Source organism: Pinus tabuliformis, chromosome 5_2, assembly GCF_031772625.1.
Source record: "Pinus tabuliformis cultivar Carrire ecotype Pingquan chromosome 5_2, CPIR1, whole genome shotgun sequence".
Classification (NCBI taxonomy): domain Eukaryota; kingdom Viridiplantae; phylum Streptophyta; class Pinopsida; order Pinales; family Pinaceae; genus Pinus; species Pinus tabuliformis.
In genome coordinates, this window is record NC_142306.1 from 402877004 (window position 1) to 402900213 (window position 23210).

Sequence of the window (23210 nt, forward strand, 5' to 3'; positions counted from 1 at the left end):
CACAAATATAATCCAACAGACCAAGCAATTTGTAATAAAATAACCTAACCAAATAGTTAGGATTATTCCCAAATCACTTTTACATAGACCCGATCTAAAACACTAGGGCTCGCCTAAGATCCTAGCAACAAAATATATTCCAACTTTGGGGTAAGACTGGAGGAAAACTCTATCGACTATCCGGGAATGGATCAGTGAAACAAAAAACCTCCCATAATGGAAATCGTCACTACAAAAGTAGGTTTACCTAGGTCGTTACATACATGACATGGATCTGCTGAGATTATTTACATTATATACATGCAAAAAGGTTTACATAACTTCTTGGAAGTGAGGCTGATGATGATAGTTGGATGGCACGGACACATCGAACAAGTGCGATCCCTTTTGCTAAAAAAGGGGTGTACTGCTATGGGTCGTTGACACGTAGTGGTCAACACAGCCATAACACGATTTAAGATGAGTTCCTTTGATCACAAGGCCTCACAAAATTACTTGAGATCTTAGGGTCAAATAGGTATGTCCAACTAGGCAAGTTCAAACCCTATACATTCCTTGTTTCAATGAATAAGATCACAAAAGGGAGGCCACAGATCTTCAACAGATGCGCATTGTAATCTGGTTAAGGTTAAGCCCCTGAACTTTGGATTAGCCCCAATAATGATGAGATTATTCACAGCAAGTTCAGATTGATTCTTCAAACATTCACAACTTTTCTCACAAGATACAATGTCAAGTATCATTTTGCTCTAGATCAAGCATGTGACCTGATGTAAGATTAGAACAAATTCATGTCAAGGAAAGAAGGGTTGTACTAAGATTAGCCAACGAAAATGGCTTCAGAAATTTGTTGTAAATGTCTGTACAAAAGAACGAGTAGGCCAATCCCAAAGCTGCCCTAGTTCAGTCAACAAATCCACACAATGTTACGATCAACTGTTAAGGCTCAGATTTAATATGTTCAACAGATTTGTGCCCTACGAAGGGCCAAAAATGTCATACAAACATTGTCACGGTACAGATCACAAGTGCAAATTTAAGGATGTCTCAAATGAGAATGAAGACAGCTCCTGTGCACAGAATAAACCCTCGAACAATGCCTCAAAAGTGTCATAGCTCTTTGCCAAAGGAGGGTCGAGTAGGCCTCAGAAATCAGTGAATTAGTCCCACAATGTCTGCCACTTGGATCAGCTTCATTAAGAAGGTTGAATGGGCACAGTGTTGCAGAAAACATCCCAACAAAAACCATGATCAGAAGATAGAGAAATTAATCCCAAAAAACCCTTTCAATTTTCCACCTTCTCCTTAGATCTCCAAGACTACACAAGGCCACAGAGATAGATAAATAGATCAGACGTTGAAAATGCTTGCACTTTGAGGTGAATTTGAGCCTCCTTTTATAGTGCTGAGGGAGGGTTTACAAGTAGAGCCTACTTGATCAAGGAGGGAAAACATAAGATTTAAAATTTTAATTTTGGAGCCAAAAATCCCCATCAACTTTAGGACCAACTTTAATTTAAATTTTGATAAATTATCCTTGAAGAAATATGCCCCCTTTTTTACTTTGATTAGGATAGGATAAGCATATTTAATTTGATTTTCTTAAATAGACAAAAATTGCTTTAGCACCTCCTTTTGGGCTTCTTGACATAAAATGGGGTTTCAATATTTAAGAAGGCATATTTCCTCAACCATGAGGAATTAGGAGACATATCGCCTATCGTTAGAATCAGCATGACGAGGACCATCGAATGAAGGTGATCCTGAACACAAACACAATGACCTTTCCATCAAAAATGTTCATCAAATGCGCAGCGTCATGACAGTACCACATGGGCTTACTTTCTTTTGGGACTTCTTGTCTATTGGATCTTCCAGCTGATGCAAACTCAACAAATATTAGGAGCATTCAACAACCAGTGTTGGCATCAATGACAACACCATTTAACAATTAAATCATACCAAATGTTTATTACTTTCATGACAAAGCTAGAAACCATCACACCATGTCAAAGCAAGAAACACAGATGAAATGATAACACCACTAAAAAGTTTATGCATAAAGTACCATATATAAATGCACATGTCATATGAAGTGTAAGGCATAGGAACTGATATACCATAGTAGACTCATCTGAAAATACTCATGGATGATGTAAGGATTAATATAAATCTAATGGAAAATTTGAAGTAAACCATGAGAATCGACAAATATGACTAAGAGAGCTGATCCATGCAACATCATCTCACCATTGGTGAGAGTGGCCTAAAGTCGGTGCCTTTGATGGGGCAACTGTTAATTTTAGATAACAATGGTATCTTCTATGCTTTAGCACAATTTACTTCAACGTTTCTTATCAGCCTAATGACAATTTCCAATTATCATTAGTAGCAATCACATTAACTTATACACATTGATAGAATACGCAGATAGAACATAAAAACATATGCAGGAGAGAAGCCAAGACAAGAGGACACACGCTGTGGCGAACGCCAGGGACAAACCCCAATGTGGGGAAACCTAAGTTACCAAGATTCGGATATGGATACGCTAATTTTTTGAAAAGTCGGGATCAGGATATGGCAAGTACAAACAATATAACATATTTTATAATTTTTAAAAATTAAATTTATAGAAAATAAAATAAAAACATATATTAATTTTTAAATATACAGTTTTTATATATAATACTTACAAAAATATTTATTAAATGAATGATATCAAAATTAATATATTATTGATAAACATTAATTAAATTTATATAAAAATAAAATAAAAAAATTATAACTTCTATTTAAAATTCTAAAAATAAAACTTAAAAATTAAAAAAAATATAAATTAATGTATCATAATATTCAAACATTAATAATTATTATTATATTTAAATTAATGAGCAATAAAGTTACTTTATAGAACTAACTTCATAGAGAATATCCAAACGTCCATAGCATATAATCTTTCGTTAAAGTTTATAATATGGTCAATCAAGGAAAAATTAATGGACGCAAATATCCAAACGTCCATAGCTTATAATCTTTCGTGAAAGTTTATAATATTGTCAACCAAGGAAAAATTAATGAACGCTGGCAGCAAACTCGTTAATTATTAGCTCTGCTGATTTTTCCATTATAGCGTGATTCGTCCACTGACTTTTCATTCTGAAAGTTTGCGCTGACATGTAATTTGGAATTTTGTGTTGACGTCAAAGAGTTTTACACATACACAGTGGTTGGGCAGATTTGGGCAGATCCGAATCTGAATCCGTCCCTGATACAAGGATCCACGAATCTAGATAGAGAGTAGAGTACAAATATCATAAATACAAGCCCAAAACAGTTATTCTGAATCAACAATCAATCCAGCCCTAACCAGAAAGTCATCAGTGGTCAAAGCTGCCCCAAAACATCCTCCAAGTAGCTCGATCAACAGTAGAAGAATGTGGCCTACCAAGGGAGTCAAAGTCAACCGAAAACCTGCTTGGTCAACCCAATCAAAGTCTGTTGTAATTCTACGGTCAAAGCAGAAGTCAACGCAAGAGTAATGTCGGTCAAACAATCTCCAATCACCTCAAAATCTGTGCCAAAGAATGTGTCCTGCAGAAATCGAAATTTTGCCCACCAAACAAAAGTCAACACTAGTCAAATACTCCAAGTCAACACTAGACAACGCATGCCCCAATCCCTAAAATTTTCAACCTCCAAAACCAGTCCAGAAATATTCCTTCTTCCACACATGCGAAAGAGAGAGAGAGAGCCTCCAAGTTGTACAAACCAATCAAGAGAGGAGACAGAGGAAGATGTGATGAGATGAGTGATGTCCAAACGAGAGAAGGGTCACTTCTATTTATACACTTCGTTGAGGGTGAGGAGACACATCCATTGGGCTTCTTGAGCCTACATTTGACTGAAGCCGACCTTTGACAATTTGTCCATGAGAAAGAATAAATTCAAAATTCCATTTCTGCTTGTCAGAATGAGATGATCTTTATATCAAAATTGTACCTCTCAAAAAGAGGAATCCAATGCAGTAATCATCTCCACCATATGAGTTGTCCTAAGGTGTAAGTTGGCCCTAGTTTCCAATTTTAACAAAAACACTATCAATAAGTTATATTATAGTCCCTCAATAATATATTCATCAACATGATAAATGTAACATTTGAATAGTCACAAAGCTATGGATCCTTGCTTTTCCCATATAGAATGCTAAAGTGCCATGTACCGTCTATATACTATAGCACGCTTTCTGTTGTTGTCAAACGTACCCTCTATAAATTGTAGTGCCCATTCTATTGTTGTCCAATGCTATTATTTTGGATCTTTTACAAAGAAAAAGATATGTAACCATCTAACCCTCTATACAAACATTTTAATATTATCGTGGTCATATGTCAACTAATAAAGTGACCATATAACACTATAATTACACCGAAGGTGTTTCCTATATGGAGTTGTTTGGGCAAACATTGTTCATCCCAGCCAATCCGAACAGCCTATTTTTGTCCTCCTCAATCCCATGAAAATCTAACACGTGGAAAATTAGTCGTTGTTGGGTTCAAATGGGTGCACATGTTGTTTGAGGTTTTTTTCCGTGCTGGTATTGGGCAAGCCTAGGTCGAAGTCTATGACTCAGCCATCTTGCTTGCCTTCACGTCCCTGTGCACTAGATAACATAGGCCCATTTCATTGCTTTGTATCTCAAACAGAGAGTAGAGAACAGACACACGTTCTATACTACGAAGATGGCCGGCCCACACACCAGCCGTGGGAGTAGGTGGAGATGGTGATATTAAGGAAGCAGTCAATAGAAGTGTTAACTCTGACTGGACAAACAACTAGGGAAAATGGAAATATGTGTTGACCACGTTCATTTCATTGTTCTCATAAAGCATTGTCGTCCTCTAGCCGATGTAGGAGTTAATCGCAAACTAAATGTTGAGGGAATTCCTCCGTGATTTTCCAACGGTCACTGACTTACGAAGGATTCACATAGTGCCATCTAAATGAACCAGTGATAGATTTTTTCTTGTTGTTTAAGGCCACACCCATGCAGCACGCATAGTTGCCCTTTTTTTTCTTTCTTATCAACTAAGAATGCAAGGCAATGCCCGCTCGAGGTTTTGAGGGCTTGGGCTACAGTAAGATTGGGTCAAACTCTTGGAGACCAGGTGGCCCTCCAAAGGGGACAACAATGAGGTCAAGGTCACGCCTAAAAATGCAAATACGTACAATGGGAACCTTCTGGAGGGACTCTGGAAGGAGGAGAGGACTCCCCTGAAGCTCAATGTGAGCATGCAGACCTTCATTTTTTAGCTCTTTAATGAAAAAAAAATTGAAGCTCGAGCCGACCTTGAAGAGAAATTATGGGCTCTTTAAGCCAAACAGAACCCAGACGTATCACCTTGGCTTGAAAGGATTGTTGTGTCTCGGTCATAGTTAGGTTAAAATAACACTGCTTTTGCATTTTTCTACCAATAAAATACTTTTAAAGTTTCATCAGCTATCCCTTTAGAATCAATCCAATTGAACTATGCAAGCTAATAGTATTGTGCAAAATTGAAAACCTTTTATATAAGGTTGAGATTTTCAATCTCATCTCTTTGTTGTTTATCTTGGCCAATCCTTGAAATCTAAAAATGCTTGGATTCAATTTTTATCTGGTGCATTGATGGTAGTTTGATTGAACTAGGGTTTCTACAGTTTCCGAAAGCAAACTAAGTGTTTTGTCATTGGACAGATATTTTTGTGTTTCTCTATTTTATGACAGAAATATTTAATCCGATTAATTGTTGTGGACCAAGATAATCTGGCATCGGATGAACAATTTCAAGAGACTTGTGCCTGTCATTTCATTGGATTAAATGTCTATCAAGTTGGCCACAGAAACTTTGGTGGAAGGTCATATCGAAGGGCTTACAATCCTCTTTTTCTTGATTTTTCAGTTGACTTCTTGGTGTTGATTTGTTGACTATGCGCCCAAGAAAGTTCAACTCAACAACCCATTAACCAAAATCATTCCTTATTGTCTTAATGTATTTACCCTGAATAGGCAGCATAATTACACCAAAGGTGTCTCTCTGTGAGATTGGGCTTGACAGACACAACATCTTCTATTCCTTAGGTGCATCTATGCACCTTTAGGGCCAATTGCTAGTATATTATATATGTGTGTTATCTCTTACAACACGAAATTAGAGCAAACAATACAAAACCAATGAACATATGAAAACATTACAGAAAATTGAACAATGTAAAAGATACAATCACCAAAATCAATAGACGTGTAAACAAATACCAAAGGGGCAATTCAACAACACTTCATGGAATTTTGCTTATAGTATTCTCGATTTTCTGCCCACATTATTGGGGCTGGTCCTTTTTACTAGCATTTATATTTATATTTGAATGTCTTTCCTAAGTTTTGATTTTGAATTGAATTCTATAAGAATGTTTCACAAATTACCTTGGGTTCCAAGCAGGATCCACAATGACGACTCGATCAGCTCCAGTAAGTGTGATCCCTAGACCACCTACTTGTGATGTCAATAAAAATATAGGAATTTTGTTGTATGCTTGAAATTCCTGTTAAAAGAGCATTCAACAGTATATTGATAAAAATAATATCCTTCAAAAGAAAATCAATTCACTACGAATCTTTCCAAGTTGTCCATTTAGAGTTAAGCCAATCTGTATACACACATTTACAAATTTTTCTCTGTCAGATGCCTTTGTTGTGCCATCAATCCGCAGAAAATCATACCCCTTGCTTCTCACTTCCTCCTGTCCACATAAAATTTCAAAGATGAATCTAATAATTTTAGGAATTTGAATAAAGCAATCAAAGAAGTCACTTCTAACTACAAACCATGCAAAATTGATGCAATGAAACACAATGGCATTAGTTTATAATATAAAAAAATCCGTGAATAATGAACAGGAAGCCTACTACATATAGGCTACAAATCTCAAAGGCTACTCGAAGCTACGAAGTGTTGAATAGATTGAACAGAAATAAGAGGAAAGCAAAAGGAACATAGTAGAACTAGATTCACAACATAGATATTCTGTGAAAGTTTCAGGAGTCTCATATCTGTAGAAGTAGGTCTGATGCTTTAGAAAGTGAACAATAACTTTGAATGATTACGGGAATGTAATCAAACTTAACAATCTATGGCCTTCTCCATATATTCATATTTTTAAATTACTAGAAATTGGCTTCCAGTGCTTGATGAAGTTCAGAGTTCTCCCTCGTCCAAGTCAATGTACTTTTGATATTCAGGAGGGAAAGTAATTAGTATTTGGGTGTGGCTTGGATCATAGTTCACTATACACTGTATATGACATAAAACATGATGCAACCCCTCTAACTTTGTCAACATTACTTCTTACTATTGCAAGTTTAGAACACAAATCAAAATGTGTAGAACAAGTTGAGCATTTCATTATATCTTCAGATTAAAGTGAAATAGCTACCTAAAAATGATTAATATAAAGATGGACTCATAGAAAGGACACACAGAAGCAGTTAACCTGCATATCAGTACTTGTCTATATCCATAATTAACTGTTTTACACATCCTATTTAACCGTAACATCTGCCCCGAAGATTGAAACTATCAGAAGAATCGTACTAAAAATCTTCCAATGAAGTCCACAATGTATAAGTATGCATGCATAAGATCACCTAAATAACAAGGTTCTCATCAGGATTTCCTACAGCATTTTAATTCACATCAACCAAAATTATCTGAAGAAATGTGCAGGAAAGGGTTCTGCAATGTTGATTATGGATTAAAAAGACCACAAAACTGAACAAGTTTGGGCACTGTCCTGATATCTGAGAAGGCATGGTAGGATGACCTCTTAATAAACATTTCAGGCACGTACCAAAGCTTCTATAAAATCATCAATCATCACTATTAACATCAGTTATTGCTTCTGTTTATTCATATTATCAACTAGTTAAGACTCAATAGTCAATATCGCAAATCTGTACATTATACAAACCTGAATAATATTAAGCATTTTTCGAGTCTGAGAAAAGACTAGCACTCGATGGTCCTCCGCGATGAGCTTATCCTGCACATAAAACACACATATTACAGATTTCTTTCCAAATGAACAAAGCATTTGCGTACCTTTATTAGAGTATACAAGCTTCCATGCATAATGCATAACTCATGAGGTATAACATGCTACTAACCAGCAGTGCCATCAAGAAAACAATTTTGCAGGATGCATTTCCATGTTTCTTCTCTCCATTTTCCAGTTCAGACATGCTTGCTAAAGATGCAGCCATCTCTTCTGCAGCAGCGACTTCTGCGTGTATCTCTTCTTCCTCAGTAACACCTGCTCCCTTGATCATAGATTCCATTCCTTCTGCTATGTCATCAGCTGCTCTCTTTGTCAATAGTCCAGGATGGTCACATATCTTTTTCAATACCTGTTCCATAGTGTTCTCCCTTAGCATACCAATGCTAAATCAAAGCACCAAAATATTTCATGTACTAAGAGCATACTAATCAAAAGTTTAGCAGGGAAACAATTAAATAAACAAAAATTTCATGTCCAAATTAAAACCCAAAGAAAAAACAATGCAAACAAAAAATGTTCACCAGAGACTCAAAGAAGGATATTTATGAAAATAAAATATAAATTAAGGAAAATACCGTACTACACATTGAAAAATGAAAATACTAAATAAAAACAACAATATGCAAATGACATCCTAGTAGCCCAACCATAAAACCTTACTGCATCAAAATCAACTACAGGTTTCAAAAGATATGCTAGTGAATTCCAAAGTAAATTTGCATGATACTAGAACCCACCGTTAAAGCAGCCAGAGCTGAACCTTCAACTGACGAATGAGCCGTTTCACTATTAAGAAATGCTGTGTACAATTGTCGCTGCAGGGAAGCAAGTGACACATTTGAAATCCATTTGATTCGAGAAGATTAAAGGCAAACTGAAATACCCTCACAGAAAAATATTAACAGACCAATGATGTGGCCAATAAATGATAAAAAACCGTTAAAGGATGAGACCATGGAGAACAAATATTATTACCTGGCATGCTGTCAATTTCAGCCACACAATTATATCATCCTTTTTTGCTAGTTTTCGAAGAGAAGAATCCCCAGATTGTGGGAAGACTTCACTCTTGAGACGACGCAAAAAGTACGGCTGAATTCGTTCTCTCAATTCCTGATCATTTAACAGAGAAAAGAATGATTACTGAAAATTTTCAAGAACGATAATTTATTGATATCCCACAAGTAAATGCGGTCTAGAGATATATCCTGCCAATTTAACAAGAAGAACATTACAACAATATATTGCTCCTGGAATACATAAACCATAGAACTTTGTATAATTCTATCATGCACCATCATGTCAAACCCCAAGAACTATTTGTCCATGGCCAACACAAATACCAGGCTCAACATAACAGATTATTCAACTTTCATCGAAATTGACTTTAGCTCTATTTGGTCAGGTTAACGTCAATTTTTTCTCCAACAATGGATAGCCTAATGATCTGACTAAAATGAATTCATATAGTATGACAGAAAAGTCTCCTGGCATTCCCCAAGACGATTTACTATGAGACTACATAAACTGGCAAAAAATAAGTCAAGACATGAAAAATTAAATCCGACTCTTAGGTACTGTATCAATGTTATTTCCTAAGTAACATTTCTGCTAGCCATTATACTTTCATATTCAACTTGTTAGAGCTGTGATGAGTCGTGACCTAAGAAGTGAAATAAAAAGGTTTATCTGACTTTGATAAGACTGACGCAAAGAGATTCCAATGCACCACATCATCCTATTATTCTTCATTCCCAGTGTTGGGCAACTGCTACACTTGTTCTCAGCACAGAATCTATTGAGGAGATGCCCATCACCAGGTTTCTCCAGTACCTGACAGATTAATCAGCATTGGATGTTAGGCAATATACAGAAAGAGATTCCCATTCCCCCCCTCAGCACAGCACAATTAGGCCACCTTAGCCCACTCCACAAAGGACATGTCAAGCACAGAAACAGGACAGATGCGGGGGTGGGCAATGATGGCTCCTCTTTTCATTATGATGCTTTCCAAGGGGTAGCTCTTCCTCATCATCGATAGTCTTTGCATCTTTAAGGAGGGCCTCTTACGATGTAATATCCCGTTTCAGGGATATTCTCTAAAACCCTAGTAACTCCAACCAAATACATACAAATGAAATGATAACCGGGAAGCTCAAAATGATAGAAATAACAGTGGTGCAATATATAATAATATAAACATGGAATGTAGCAGATACTCAAGAAATGCAAAGAGAAATGCTAAGCCATTTTATTACACTGAGCAATAGAATGAGTACAGGAGGTGATCAGAAAGATGGCACCTCGACTTGCACAAGGCAAGTGAAGAAATATACTCAGAAAAGCAAAGGAATGGCCTCTCTGTAATCTGCGTCCCAGCTACTGGAGAACTGTCGTGCTACTACTACTATTGGAAATCAAATGAAGATTTGGGGTTGTTCCCCTCCTCAAAAAAGGCTGAAACTCTGGAATCGAACTCTACTCAAGAAACCCAGAAAAACCCAAAAAGCTTTTCTGAAATGGCCGACCCAAGAAAATCACCCCCTTGGGGTTCTGCGCAGTCCTTCAATGCTCTGCGCTGCCACTGAATGAAACTCTCCAGTAATCTGCTTGAAACCTCTGCCAAAACCCTCCAATATGCAAGGGTTGTTCCCCTGCTCAATCTCCCAACACAAATCCTACTACAAACCCTCAATCCAGAACTCCTGCCAGGAAGAACTATGTCATCCCTCTCAGTGTTGCGCAATCCTCCAAGATGCTCAATCCTCCTGCCAAATATGCTGATGAAACTACTGCAAAAATGCTGATGGAAATACCTTGCTCGAGCATGCACTCGAAGTCCCCCGGGGCTAAGGGTGAGATCTCCGAACGGAGACACTCAATGCACTAAATAGTGCTACAGACTAGCTAAACAGCCAGCATGCTCTAAGTGAAAGTGACTAGCTCAAATGCACATAATCGAATGCCAAAATGAGGAGGCTCCTCTCTCCTTTATAGCCTTTGCCTCTCTCAATCCCAAGGCCCACCTTCTCCAGCGTGATTTCTCTCTTGCCATGTGTTTCTTCCCTTCTGCGCAGTCCCTCCAAATGTCTATGTGGGCTCCATCTCTGCGTCCCCCTTTGGCCCCCTTGGCTCCCCTTTAAGTCACAACATTGTGCTACTAGGAAGTGACTTTTATTCTAAAAGTGAGTCATGTCCCCTTTCCCTCACTTTTTTATTCATAAATAACTATAGAAGGCAAAAATAAACAAAATCAAATATTCCAATTAGCCATGGCTAATTATCAATGTTCCACCAAGGTTCCGGGACAAGGGGGCGAGGGAGCGAGGGGGCGCGGGAGCGACCTATGCAAAAGCTCCCTACCATTTTTTAGGAAACATGGGGGAGCGTCAGGGTCTTAAAAATTTATAAATATAAAAAAAAAATTATTAATTGAGTCCACTATGACAATTTGGTTTGAATTGAAAAGCTGCAAAGCATGATCATTGATATGAATTCCTGGAGCAAGAAAGCAATGAATTTGAAAATTTACGCAATCCTTCTTAGAAGAAAACTTAAACAAAGAGAGAATTGTCCTTAGAAGAAAACTTAAACATAGAGAGAACTCAGAACTATAGTGGATTATGTATAATGATTTTGAGAAACTGGACTTCTAAGTTCTTGACATATTAGTTAGGCAGGCCGTAGATTTTCAACTGATAATATTAATATATGAATAGCCTATTTGACAATGCTTCCATAGGACTAGCCCATAGGTCTGATATACCTTCACAATTCTGTTTTAGATACTGCTAACCTAGAGAAAAAGTCTAAAAGAAATCATTTTTGGAACTTGGACTAAACGGAACCTGGATGCTTTTTCCACAGGTAAAGACCATCGGCCTAATATAGTAATAGGTTGACTGTCTATTGTTTATTTAGTTCCCAGGTAACCATTGCGACAACCATAACCTTGTGCCATAGATTTTTCCATCGGTAATCTCATGCAAAAAATGATAGACACGTAAGTAGAAGTTACTTTCTTCTTTTCATGTTGTTAGACTGCTTAGTTAGTTTCCATTTTACAGATCCTGCTGGTTTCTTTCTTTGAGCGAATGTATATTTTGAACCCTTTAAGTTCTCATGGGATCAAAATTAGATGTCAGGGCAGAATTTTGAGAAATCATATAGGAAAGTAGTTGGGTGGCTGGTGGAATATTAACATTCTGTATTTTAATCAGGTCTTATTATATCAACAATATTATATTTCAGTCAGGTCTCATCAACACAACGCATGGTAGTCAAGGAGGCAGTCTTTTAAGTTTTTACAAGTCGGATTTTTCACCCATACTTGTGGTTAATTGGTTCCTGGAAACAAAATAGTCAGATCCACTTTTCAGAACATGTGACAGTAGGCTCTTTTCCTAAACTACTATCACCATGAACAGGGAGAGCCCATATTGAACCGATTTAAGGTCTTGGTTTTCCTAGCTTGCACTTTCAACAAATTGTATTAATTCACTGACTTTTTTTAGGTAATTTACCTTTTGTATACAATTCCTAATACAATCAATAATGATACAGGCACTGTTTATTAAAGTCCGAACAGTGAAATCCAATGTTGTGAGTGGAGCGCTCAGTGAACTTGCAAAGGTTGTGAGTGTGTTGTTCATGGTTCAGGGTGCCGTTTTTATAACATGAAACAACGATTTTCCAAAACCCTAAACGTTAATTAACTCTTAATTAAAGATTAAGTTCAACGTTTAGTTAATTAAAATGATATTTAAAGCATTAAAGTTGTGCCACATCCCCCCTCGTCCCCCCACGTCCCCTCTCGTCCCCCCACGCCCCCCCATGTCCCCCACGTCCCCCTTTTCACAAACGCCCCCTCAGGGAAGGGAAACGTTTCCTGGCACGTCCCCCTGAGTTTCCTCCATTTTGGGAGCGTGGGGAAACGTCCCCTACTCATCCCCAAGTCCCCAGAGCGGGGGGAGCGAGGAAACTAGACCCCTAGGGGGCGGGGGAGTCCCCGTGGAACACTGCTAATTAGGAATACTACAGTCTCCACCGGCAAAATGTTGCTTGTCCTCAAGCAACTGAAGTGATGGATGCTGCAAGATTTTCTCTCTCCCAAGTGGCATCCTCATCCGGAAAATTCTTCCACCTCACCAAAAATTCCCGGACCGTCCTGCTCCGCAGTTGCCTCTCCCTAGTATCAATAATAGCCTCTAGTTGCAACACCAAATGCCCCTCATCATCCATGGGTGGTAGCTCATCTGTCACTATCACCTGATGCCCCAATGCCTTCTTCAGGCATGATACATGAAAAACGTTATGAATCTTGCTGCCTTGGGACAGCTCCAACTCATATGCAACCTGTCCAATCCTGCGTATCAGCCTGTATGGCCCATAAAAGCAGGGCTTGAGCTTCTCAACCCCCTTTTGCTTCAGTGACGACTGTCAGTATGGCTGTAATCGCAGGTAGACCATGTCCCCTACCTCAAACTATCTCTCCTCCCGACCCCTATCAGCATACAGCTTATGTTGGTTCTGCGTTGTAGCCATGCTATCCTTGAGACCTTGGAGGATATCCTGACTCTCTTGGATCCAAATCTTGGCTCTCAGAGCCTTGCTATCACCAAACATCATGTCAACAAATGATAAAGGATGATGCCCATACAAAGCATAGAATGGTGACATACCAATGGACATGTGATGTGTAGTGTTGTAGCAGTACTCCCCTAGATGCAGCCACTTCAGCCATGCTCTCTGCTGCCCACTGACATAGTTACACAAGTAGCCCTCCAGCCACTTGTTAACTATCTCTGTCTGTCTGTCTGTCTGTGGGTGATAACTGGTACTCGGTGTCAACTCCGTCCCCACTAGCCGAAAAAGCTCCTGCCAAAACCCGCCCATGAAACGGCTATCCCTGTCACTGACGATGGTCTTAGGAAGACCATGTAGCCTGAAGACCTCTCTGAAGAACAGCTCGGCCACCTATGCTGCTGTGTAGTGTGCAGATATGGCAAAAAAATGTGTGTACTTCGTCAGTCGGTCAACAACGACAAAGATACAATCCTTACCCTATACCATGGGCAACCCTGTGATGAAGTCCATCGAAACACTCTCCCATTTCCCCTCTGAAATGGGAAGAGGCTGCAATAAACCCGTGGGAGGGCTCATCTCCCCCTTGTTCCTCTGGCAAACGTCGCACTCCCGGATATGTTGGAGTACGTCCTCCTTGAGGCCCTTCCATGAGAACCTCTCTCTGATGGCCCTGTAGGTTTCGGTAAACCCTTGATGGCTGGCCAATGGTGAGTCATGTGATGCCTGGAGTATCTTCTTCTTGAGTTGAGATCCCACAGTCAAGAAGATCCGATCCTTGTAGTATATGATCTCATCGACCACCTTGTACCTGTCATCCGCCACCTGCCCATCCAAAACCTCACATGCAAACCTGTCCTTGGAGTTCTCTACTAAGAGTCGAGCTTTATAGTTTGTGTCCAAGCTCATAAGAGACAGCGTGGCTGGTCTACGTGAAAGAGCATCTGCTACCACGTTGTTCTTACCCTTGACGTACTCAATGTTAAAGTCATATGCTTGGATCTTGCTGATCCACTTTTGTTGCCTCTCTTGTCGCTGCTTCTGCTCCAAAACGAATATGAGGTTGTTGTGATCAGTCCTCACCCTAAACCTGTTACCCACTAAATACTGTCGGAACTTGGCCAATGCATGCATGATGGCCAGCATCTCCTTGTCATATATAGAATACAACCTCTCGTGCGGAAGGAGCTTCCGGCTCTCATAGGCTATAGGGTGACCTCCCTGCATCAATACTGCGTTGATCCCCTCTCCCGACGCGTCACACTCCAAAACAAATGGCTGCGTGAAATCTGGCAATGCAAGCACTGGGCAGCTGCTCATAACCTCCTTGAGCCTGTCAAAGGCTCGCTGCACTGTATCTGACCAACTGAAAGCCCCCTTCCTCGTCAAATCTGTCAGGGGTGCAGCAAGCTGTGAGAAACTCTTGACGAACTTCTGGTAGTAAGTACAAATGCCAATGAATCCCCGGAGTTCTGTCATATTTCTCAGCTCCAGCCACTCTCTAATGGCCCTGATCTTCTCCTCATGGACTCTCACTCCGTCCACCCCTATGATGTGCCCCAAATACAACATCTCCGTCAACCCAAACTCACACTTGGAGAGTTTGGCATAGAACTGCTGCTCCTGCAAGATACGCAACATTGTCTCAATGTGCTGGAGATGCTCCTCCCAAGTCCTGTTGTAAATGAGAATGTCATCAAAGAATACCAACACAAACTTCCTCAAGTGACTGCGGAAGATGTGATTCATGCAGGACTGAAATGTGGCGGGGGCGTTGGTTAGCCCAAAGGGCATCACCAAGAACTCAAAGTGCCCATAGTGACACCTGAAGGCGGTCTTGGGAATGTCCTGCTCCCTCACGCGAATCTGATGGTACCCAGATCTCAAATCAATCTTTGAGAAGAACCGTGCTCCTCTCAACTCATCCATCAACTTGTCGATCCTAGGTATGGGGTACCTGTTCTTCAGTGTCTTCCTGTTCAGGGCCCTGTAGTCAATTCACATTCTCAATGTGTCATCCTTCTTCTTCACCAACACCACAGAAGAAGTGAAAGGACTCGTGCTCGGTCGAATGTGCCCAAGAGCCAGCAACTCCTGGATAGCCCGCTCAATCTCATCCTGATAGGCCTTGGGGTGCCTATAGGGGGTGGTAATCACTGCCTGTATGCCTTCCTCAAGCTCAATGGTGTGCTCAAACCCCCGGTCCAGTGGCTGCCCTGGTGGAATCTCCCCAAACACTATGGCATACTGGTCAAGGATGGATTGTATCTCTGGATGTACCGTCTGCCCTGTAGTCCCTGCTTCTGATGCACACAGCTCCCTTGCCCACTCTATGTCTCCCTTCCGAAAGACTGCCTCCATCCGATGTGCCAAAACAGTCTGAAGCGTATATGTGTGTCGTCCACGTATCTTCTCATGCCTCCTTGTCTTCTCATCATCCCACTCCATCTCTAGGGTCTTCCAATCTGTCGTGACCTTCCCTAGAGTGATAAGCCACTGAACACCCAGTATCACATTGGTGTCTGGAATATCGACCACGAAAAAGTGGTCAGTCAATGTGTAGGTGCCCATCGTCACTAACAGCTCTGGAACATAACAAGCACACATCATGGTCTGATCTCCTGGGACCAAGACTGAAAACCCATCGAAGCTCTCTGTCTGTATACCTCTCCGATCAACCATTTGTGCATCGATGAAGTTGTGGGTTGCCCCACTGTCAACCAAAACTGATACTCGCGGCCACGTACTGTCCCTGTACCCATAGCGTCAAATACTTGGGAACTCCTCGCAATGCTACAAGGGCCCCTCAGGTAGGTGCAAAAGATGCACCAGCTACTACTAGCGGTGGAGGTGGCAAAGGTCCCTACACGGCATCACTATCTCCTGCCTCCACATCATCCTCATCATCCTCTTCCCCACTGCTCTCGGAGAAGATCTCAATAAAATGTGCTTTGCTAACAGCACATCTATGTCTTGGTGCCCACGGGTCCTGACAGGTGAAGCACAATCGCTTCTTCTTCAGCTCCCTCCTGGCATCATCGTCAATCTGTGCTCGTCCTGGATTCCCCTTTGGAGATGGAATCCTCACATACTTCCCCTTAGACTGGAAAGTCTGTCTCTGGGGGTAAGGTGTCAGGGTCCTGGGTAAGACATCCTATAAGTCCCGAATCCTGCTAATAGTGTCCTAGAGTGTGGCTGGTCTAGTGGATCGAACTAAACCTCGAAGTGGCTCTGCTGACCCCTCAAAATACATATAGATCCTCCGTGTCGTGGATAGATCTGGCACCATCACTGAGACCCTCAAGAAATCTACAATGTAGGTCTCTGGGCTCCCTGTCTGTTTGAGCCTCGTCAGCTCAACAAAATGCTGCTCTAGATCCCTCCAATCAAATCGCTCCACCAATCTCCTGGTGAACTCAACATATGTTGTCACTATGGAGTGTCTGAGTGTAACCATCCCATGAAACCACCAATCCTGAGCCTCACCATTCAAATGCAATGTTGCCACCTTGATGGCCTCTGTCTCCGACATCTGGTTAAGCTGGAAATAAATGTTCAGCTCCTCCAGCCAAGACTTTGCCGAACTGTTTGATGAACCATCAAACGTAGGCAAGTGGAATCTACTCGTTGCACGGTGGGTGTCACCATCATGGTAATGTCGGTACCCTCTATGATGGTCGTGGGGTCTACTATCCCGCTAGAGCTAAACAAAATCTCTGAATGAGAGAACCTCCCTGAACTCTTGCCTATAGGCCTGGTACTCTACAAAATAATCGCCCATATGACCGGGCTCTGCCTCCTACTGGGCTCCAGCCCCCGTGTTTGCTCCTAAGAAAGTGGGCATGGCAGAGCGTGTAGGGGCATGTGAGGCCACCTACAGAGTAGTATCACGCTACACTGGCAAATGGTGGGATGCACCCGATCCCTCACCAACCTGGAAAACCCGTGGGTTCTCACGCTGTCTAGCCTCTACTGCCGTGAATCTCTGCCCCATCACCTCAATCTGCCTCGACAGATCCTGCACCGATTTGAGGAGCATATCCGCAAATCTCTTCCTGTCCTCATCTGCCATCGGATCCTCTTGCTCTGCGTCCACCACAGGCTCCTTCTGTTCTGCGTCCACCACAAGCACCTCCTGTTTTGCGTCCACCACCGGAACACAGTCTCCCCCTCCGTAGGTGTTCTCTAACTTACGCCCAATGTCTCGGTATCTCCTACCTTTGTAACAACTGTAGGTCTTTCCCTCGGTGTCATAGATTGCTAGTTCCACAGGCTGAGCCAGATCTATGCTCTGATACCACTGTAATATCTCGTTTCAGGGATATTCTCTAAAACCCTAGTAACTCCAACCAAATACGTACAAATGAAATGATAAACGGGAAGCTCAAAATGATAAAAATAACATTGGTGCAATATATAATAATATAAACGTGCAGATACTCAAGAAATGCAGAGAGAAATGCTAAGCCATTTTATTATACTAAGCAATAGAATGAGTACAGGAGGTGATCAGAAAGATGACACCTCGACTTGCACAAGGCAAGTGAAGAAATATACTCAGAATAGCAAAGGAATGACCTCTCTCTAATCTACGTCCCAGCTGCTGGAGAACTGTTGTGTTGTTACTGCTGCTGGAAATCAAATGAGGATTTGGGGTTGTTCCCCTTCTCAGAACAGGTTGAAACTCTGGAATCGAACTCTACTCAAGAAACCCAGAAAAACCCAGAAAGCTTTTCTGAAATGGTCGACCCCTAAAAATCACCCCCTTGGGGTTCTGCACAGTCCCTCAATGCTCTGCGCTGCCACTGAATGAAACTCTCCAGTAATCTGCCTGAAACCTCTGCCAAAACCCTCCAATATGCAAGGGTTGATCCCTTGCTCAATCTCCCAGCACAAATCCTACTACAAACCCTCAATCTAGAACTCTTGCCAGGAAGAACTGTGTCATCCCTCTCAGTGCTGCGCAATCCTCCAAGATGCTCAATCCTCCTACCAAAAATGCTGATGAAACTACTGCAAAAATGCTGATGGAAATACTTTGCCCGAGCATGCACTCGAAGTCCCCCGGGGCTAAGGGTGAGATCTCCGAACGGAGACACTCAATGCACTAAACAGTGCTACAGACTAGCTAAACAGCCAGCATGCTCTAAGTCGAAGTGACTAGCTCAAATGCACATAATCCAATGCCAAAATGAGGAGGCTCCTCTCTCCTTTATAGCCTTTGCCTCTCTCAATCCCAAGGCCCACCTTCTCCAGCGTGATTCCTCTCTTGCCACGTGTTTCTTCCCTTCTACGCAATCCCTCCAAGTATCTGCGTGGGCTCCATCTCTGCGTCCCCCTTTGGCCCCCTTGGCTCCCCTTTAAGTCACAACACTATGCTACTAGCAAGTAACTTTTATTCTAAAAGTGAGTCATGTCCCCTTTCCCTCACTTTTTTATTCATAAATAACTATAGAAGGCAAAAATAAACAAAATCGAATATTCCAATTACCCATGGCTAATGAGGAATATTACATACGACAGCATTGTTTCTCAAGTGAACTCACTTGTGTTGTAATATTGACTACATTTCTAGGGTTTACCCATCTGGGTTGACACGACCCCACCCTCTTTGTCCTTCTCACTCTCAGAATGCACTCAAATTAAGGAAGGAAGGCAGTAGGGAAAATAGGTAATCATCTAGAACAAAGGGACAAGCAGAAGAGTCCCAAAACCAATATACTACGGAAGCATGGCCATAGTGACCCCATACACACAAAAATTAAAATATAAAAAGGTGATATAAAGATGGAAAATAAAGTTCAATTATTGTAATGTATATTTAATGCAAGATAACGATATAAAGAGGTGTCATAAAGATGGAAAATAAAGTAAATAATATTATAGATATTGCTGTAATGTAAACCAAAAAAAAAGCTAGGCAAACAATTCTCACCAAAAATAATGGAATTTGCTTCAGAAATATACGACACCCTTGCATGACAATTTAAGCACAATGATATAACACAATTATCAATATCTCAATGTTACATGAACCATGGCTGAGATTAGAATCACTTAAAGAATCTGGCACAGGTACAGCACTTGTCTACAAAATAGGTATCATGGATTTAGAACCCTAACCCTATATATTTTTACAAATATATATTTCAAATTTTAAATTTTATAATGTAAATTTAAAAATGAAGAAACAAAATTTCAAATTGAGATAATTCATAACATTATGAATTCTCAAATGATTCCATTTATTAATAGATATTATTGAATGTGGTCATGTGTCTAAAATTACCAACATTAGTTGAATTTCTGAAACTAGTGGTGATTTCAATAACTAAAGCTCTCATTATTACATATAATTCGTTCTTTCTTCCCAGTATGCAAACATTTGCACGATCAAGCAAAAAACCAGAGACATTTCAGAGAATTTGAGAGAGAGAGAGAGAGTTGTCAATTAACATTTTATAAATTTGTTCAATGTTTCACAAAAGCCTTTGACCAAAACAACCATTTATATCTCAAGCAAATATGTTTCAAGATGATCTATCCTTAAATAAAGGATTATGAGTAGCAAGGGTGGCTTGATAGATTTAAGTCAAGGGAAGTGATGTTACTCTAGGACTTTGACAAGGTTATGCAACATTCAACTTAATCAAAAGGAAATTTGAAAGAAATGACAGATCATGAGGGTCAAAGGTGGATTGATAGAACTAATTAGAGGGTTGTGATGTTAGGTCTAGGATTTTGACATGGTCATTCAAACAAATAAAATGGAATTTTGAAAGATTAAATACTCTTGGTCTTTGTGATGAATCCTATAATATAGTAAAATATTTGCTATCCAATGCTCAAGCTTTGTTATCTATAAATTGGGTATTTGTTTCATGGTAATGGTTTAATCAAAGACTAAGGTTGCCCTTAAGTTCCTTTAGCTGCTGGTACCTTCTACCAAGGTTTAACTGTTGTACTTTCTTGTGGTGGGGTCAAGTGTTCTGCTAAAGTTAAACTTACCCACTGAATTAAAGCCAATATAAAATAGGTTCATTAGCCTAACAAAGATTTACAAGTTAAATGTCAATTCAACAATCCTTGCTACACTACATAGACTTTAAAAAAATTCAAGGATTTTACAAAAGGAAAGAACATTTCGCAAATCTCCAAGGCCATCTCAATATGGACCTTTCCCCATGTTACCCTTACTAGAAGCTCCATGCTTGTCTTATAGTGTAGGTTGTTAGCTCTTGAGATCTTTCATGGGCTTGGGTACTTATAGCCTAGAAGTTTGGGATCTGTCAATGCCTCAATCTAAAAGTAAATAATATCCCAACCAGTTGCACCTTTGTGATACGTGGTTCTTCCAAAGAGCACTTGCCCTGTTATCCATTTGTTGCAAATATACTATTGTCATGCCCTATTGTTGGGATAACGATGTTAATTAGATGGGAACCAATGGAGTTAAAACACTTGAACAAGAGTTTGTCTCCCATTGCTAATGTGATTAAATATCAGAAACCACTTTTGTTGATGTTGTAGCTTGAGCAAGTACTCTTTCATAGGACTAAGAGTCTAGGCATGCAGAAGTAGCCTAATACACCTTTAACCTCGGCAAATTACTTTAGTGATTGAACAAATTTTCTTTATAAGACAAAAATTGCAGACTGAAATTCCACTATATCAAGCCTAGGCAAACAATGGTAGAGAGTGGCTGAAAAAAAAAATTAAAAGGTAGGAAAAAGGATTTGGGTCACAGTTAGCAGTTAGCAGTAAAGGGGCTGACAGAGACAGATAAGACAACCCCCCAACTGTTATTGCGTTGTCCAAAACCATCGTGACGGAGCCACAGCACACAAGGATGAGTGGTCATCTGCAAGAGTAGTTGACAGACCACAGGAGCCAAACTAGAGTCAAGGCCCATAGACACAACCGCCACCATGAGTAGGTGCATCAGTGTAAGCCTTAAGGGTTCAACTACTAAGACAAAAGGAACTACCACTAGTAGGGTGCAGCAGCCATCACAACTGTGACAGCATGAGTTTATGCAGAGAGGCTTAAGTGACAAGTCGACGCGTGGGCGGAGTCGCTCAGTAGACAGACCGGAGAGGAACAGGGCAGACTAAGTCAAGCCGACACAGCAAAGCTGCCTAAAAGGAGTCATCATTAGAAGCTAAAGCTGCCATAGAGAGTCGAGAAGCCATACAAGTTACAACATTTCTGAATGCCAACACCTTGGTCAATCCTCACAAAGGATCGTTGCGAACAACATGTGCACTTGGTCAAACAAAGGTGTGAGGGCAAGAAAAAAGGCCAGTAGTCGCAAGCAGAGGTCGACAAGCAACTGGGTCGAAAAGCAAACCAATCGCAAAGGTGTCAAAGTCTAATAGGCATGCAGAGACAAAAGGTAGAGCCACTGTCAAATGATGACACAACACGCAACAAGTTACATCTACCACAAATTTGCAATCACAAGCTTGCCAACAAAATTGGCAGAGGTCAACCTTCAGAAGCAAAGAGCAAGACCATACCAATCAAGTGTTTGGAAACAAATTTTTCGTGGATGTTTTCAAAGAACCGAAACATGGATCCATGAGGAAAGTCGTTGCAAATCTATAAACTAGCATTTTTTATTCTTGTGGGCGCGTGAAGGACAAAGCACACAACAGTTGATCATATTAGAGATGGCAGTGACCAATCTCAAATTCAAGGACTCATTGGATGCAGCTTTAAACTTTTTGTCCTAAATGGAATTTTTTATTCTTGCAGTTGCTTAAAGGATTAAGTACACAATAGTTGATTAGATCAGAGATGGTATTGACCAATCTCAAATTCAAGGACCTATTGTATGCAACATTAAATTACCTGTCCTAGAAAGCAAGGATTACCTTGCTGCTAAAGAGGAATGACCTTTGCGAGATTGTGGATAAGCAGATCCACAACAAGTAACAGTATCTGGATAGATTCAAGTTGTGAAGTTCATGAAAAAGTTCTTGTTAGTCTCGTCTCTCTCAAACATTTTTTAATGGTGCCCGTAACGAACAAAGTTCGTACTATGCAAAAATCTTCAGAACACTTGGATTACGAAGACATCCATCGAGGATATATATATATATATATATATATATATATATATATATATAGAATCTTTTTTTCCTTTTTCTTCTTCTTCTTTAATTTAATGGCCAAAGGCCTAACAATGGAATGGATAATCTCTGAAACTTGTACAACTAAAAGCCTTAATCGAACGACAACGAACTTGATGAAGAGTTGATGGCCAAAGGCCCTGTTACCACTCAAACTAGCAGGCGACATAAAGGGAGATCTAAAGGGACAATTGCTAGATCAAGGGAAACTATGGAGGCTTAGTGTAATGTTCCATTTTTTGGTATTCCTCATGGCATGGCTAGGATGGACTTTCAGGGCTGGGGCAGAGAGGTCGCAGGTGCAAGTTTACTTCATCAGCGGGCCCAGAGGCTTCAAGAGGTGTTTCATGGGGTTTTGATGAGCTTTTATGAGGTCTAATGGCATTTGCTTGGTATATT

General features: G+C 40.4%; 1 protein-coding gene across 1 annotated transcript in view; it reads right to left on the reverse strand.

The window, feature by feature from the left end:
* Nucleotides 1-23210, reverse strand: part of CHR24 (chromatin remodeling 24) — a 227993-nt gene that overhangs the window by 88410 nt on the left and 116373 nt on the right. Inside the window, exons 9-14 of the mRNA XM_089436427.1 lie at nucleotides 9070-9207; nucleotides 8832-8909; nucleotides 8204-8443; nucleotides 8008-8079; nucleotides 6700-6780; nucleotides 6464-6582 (exon numbers count right to left, since the gene is read on the reverse strand). Coding sequence (XP_089292553.1) covers nucleotides 6464-6582; nucleotides 6700-6780; nucleotides 8008-8079; nucleotides 8204-8443; nucleotides 8832-8909; nucleotides 9070-9207 — 728 coding nt within the window. The remainder of the gene's footprint in view (nucleotides 1-6463; nucleotides 6583-6699; nucleotides 6781-8007; nucleotides 8080-8203; nucleotides 8444-8831; nucleotides 8910-9069; nucleotides 9208-23210) is intronic.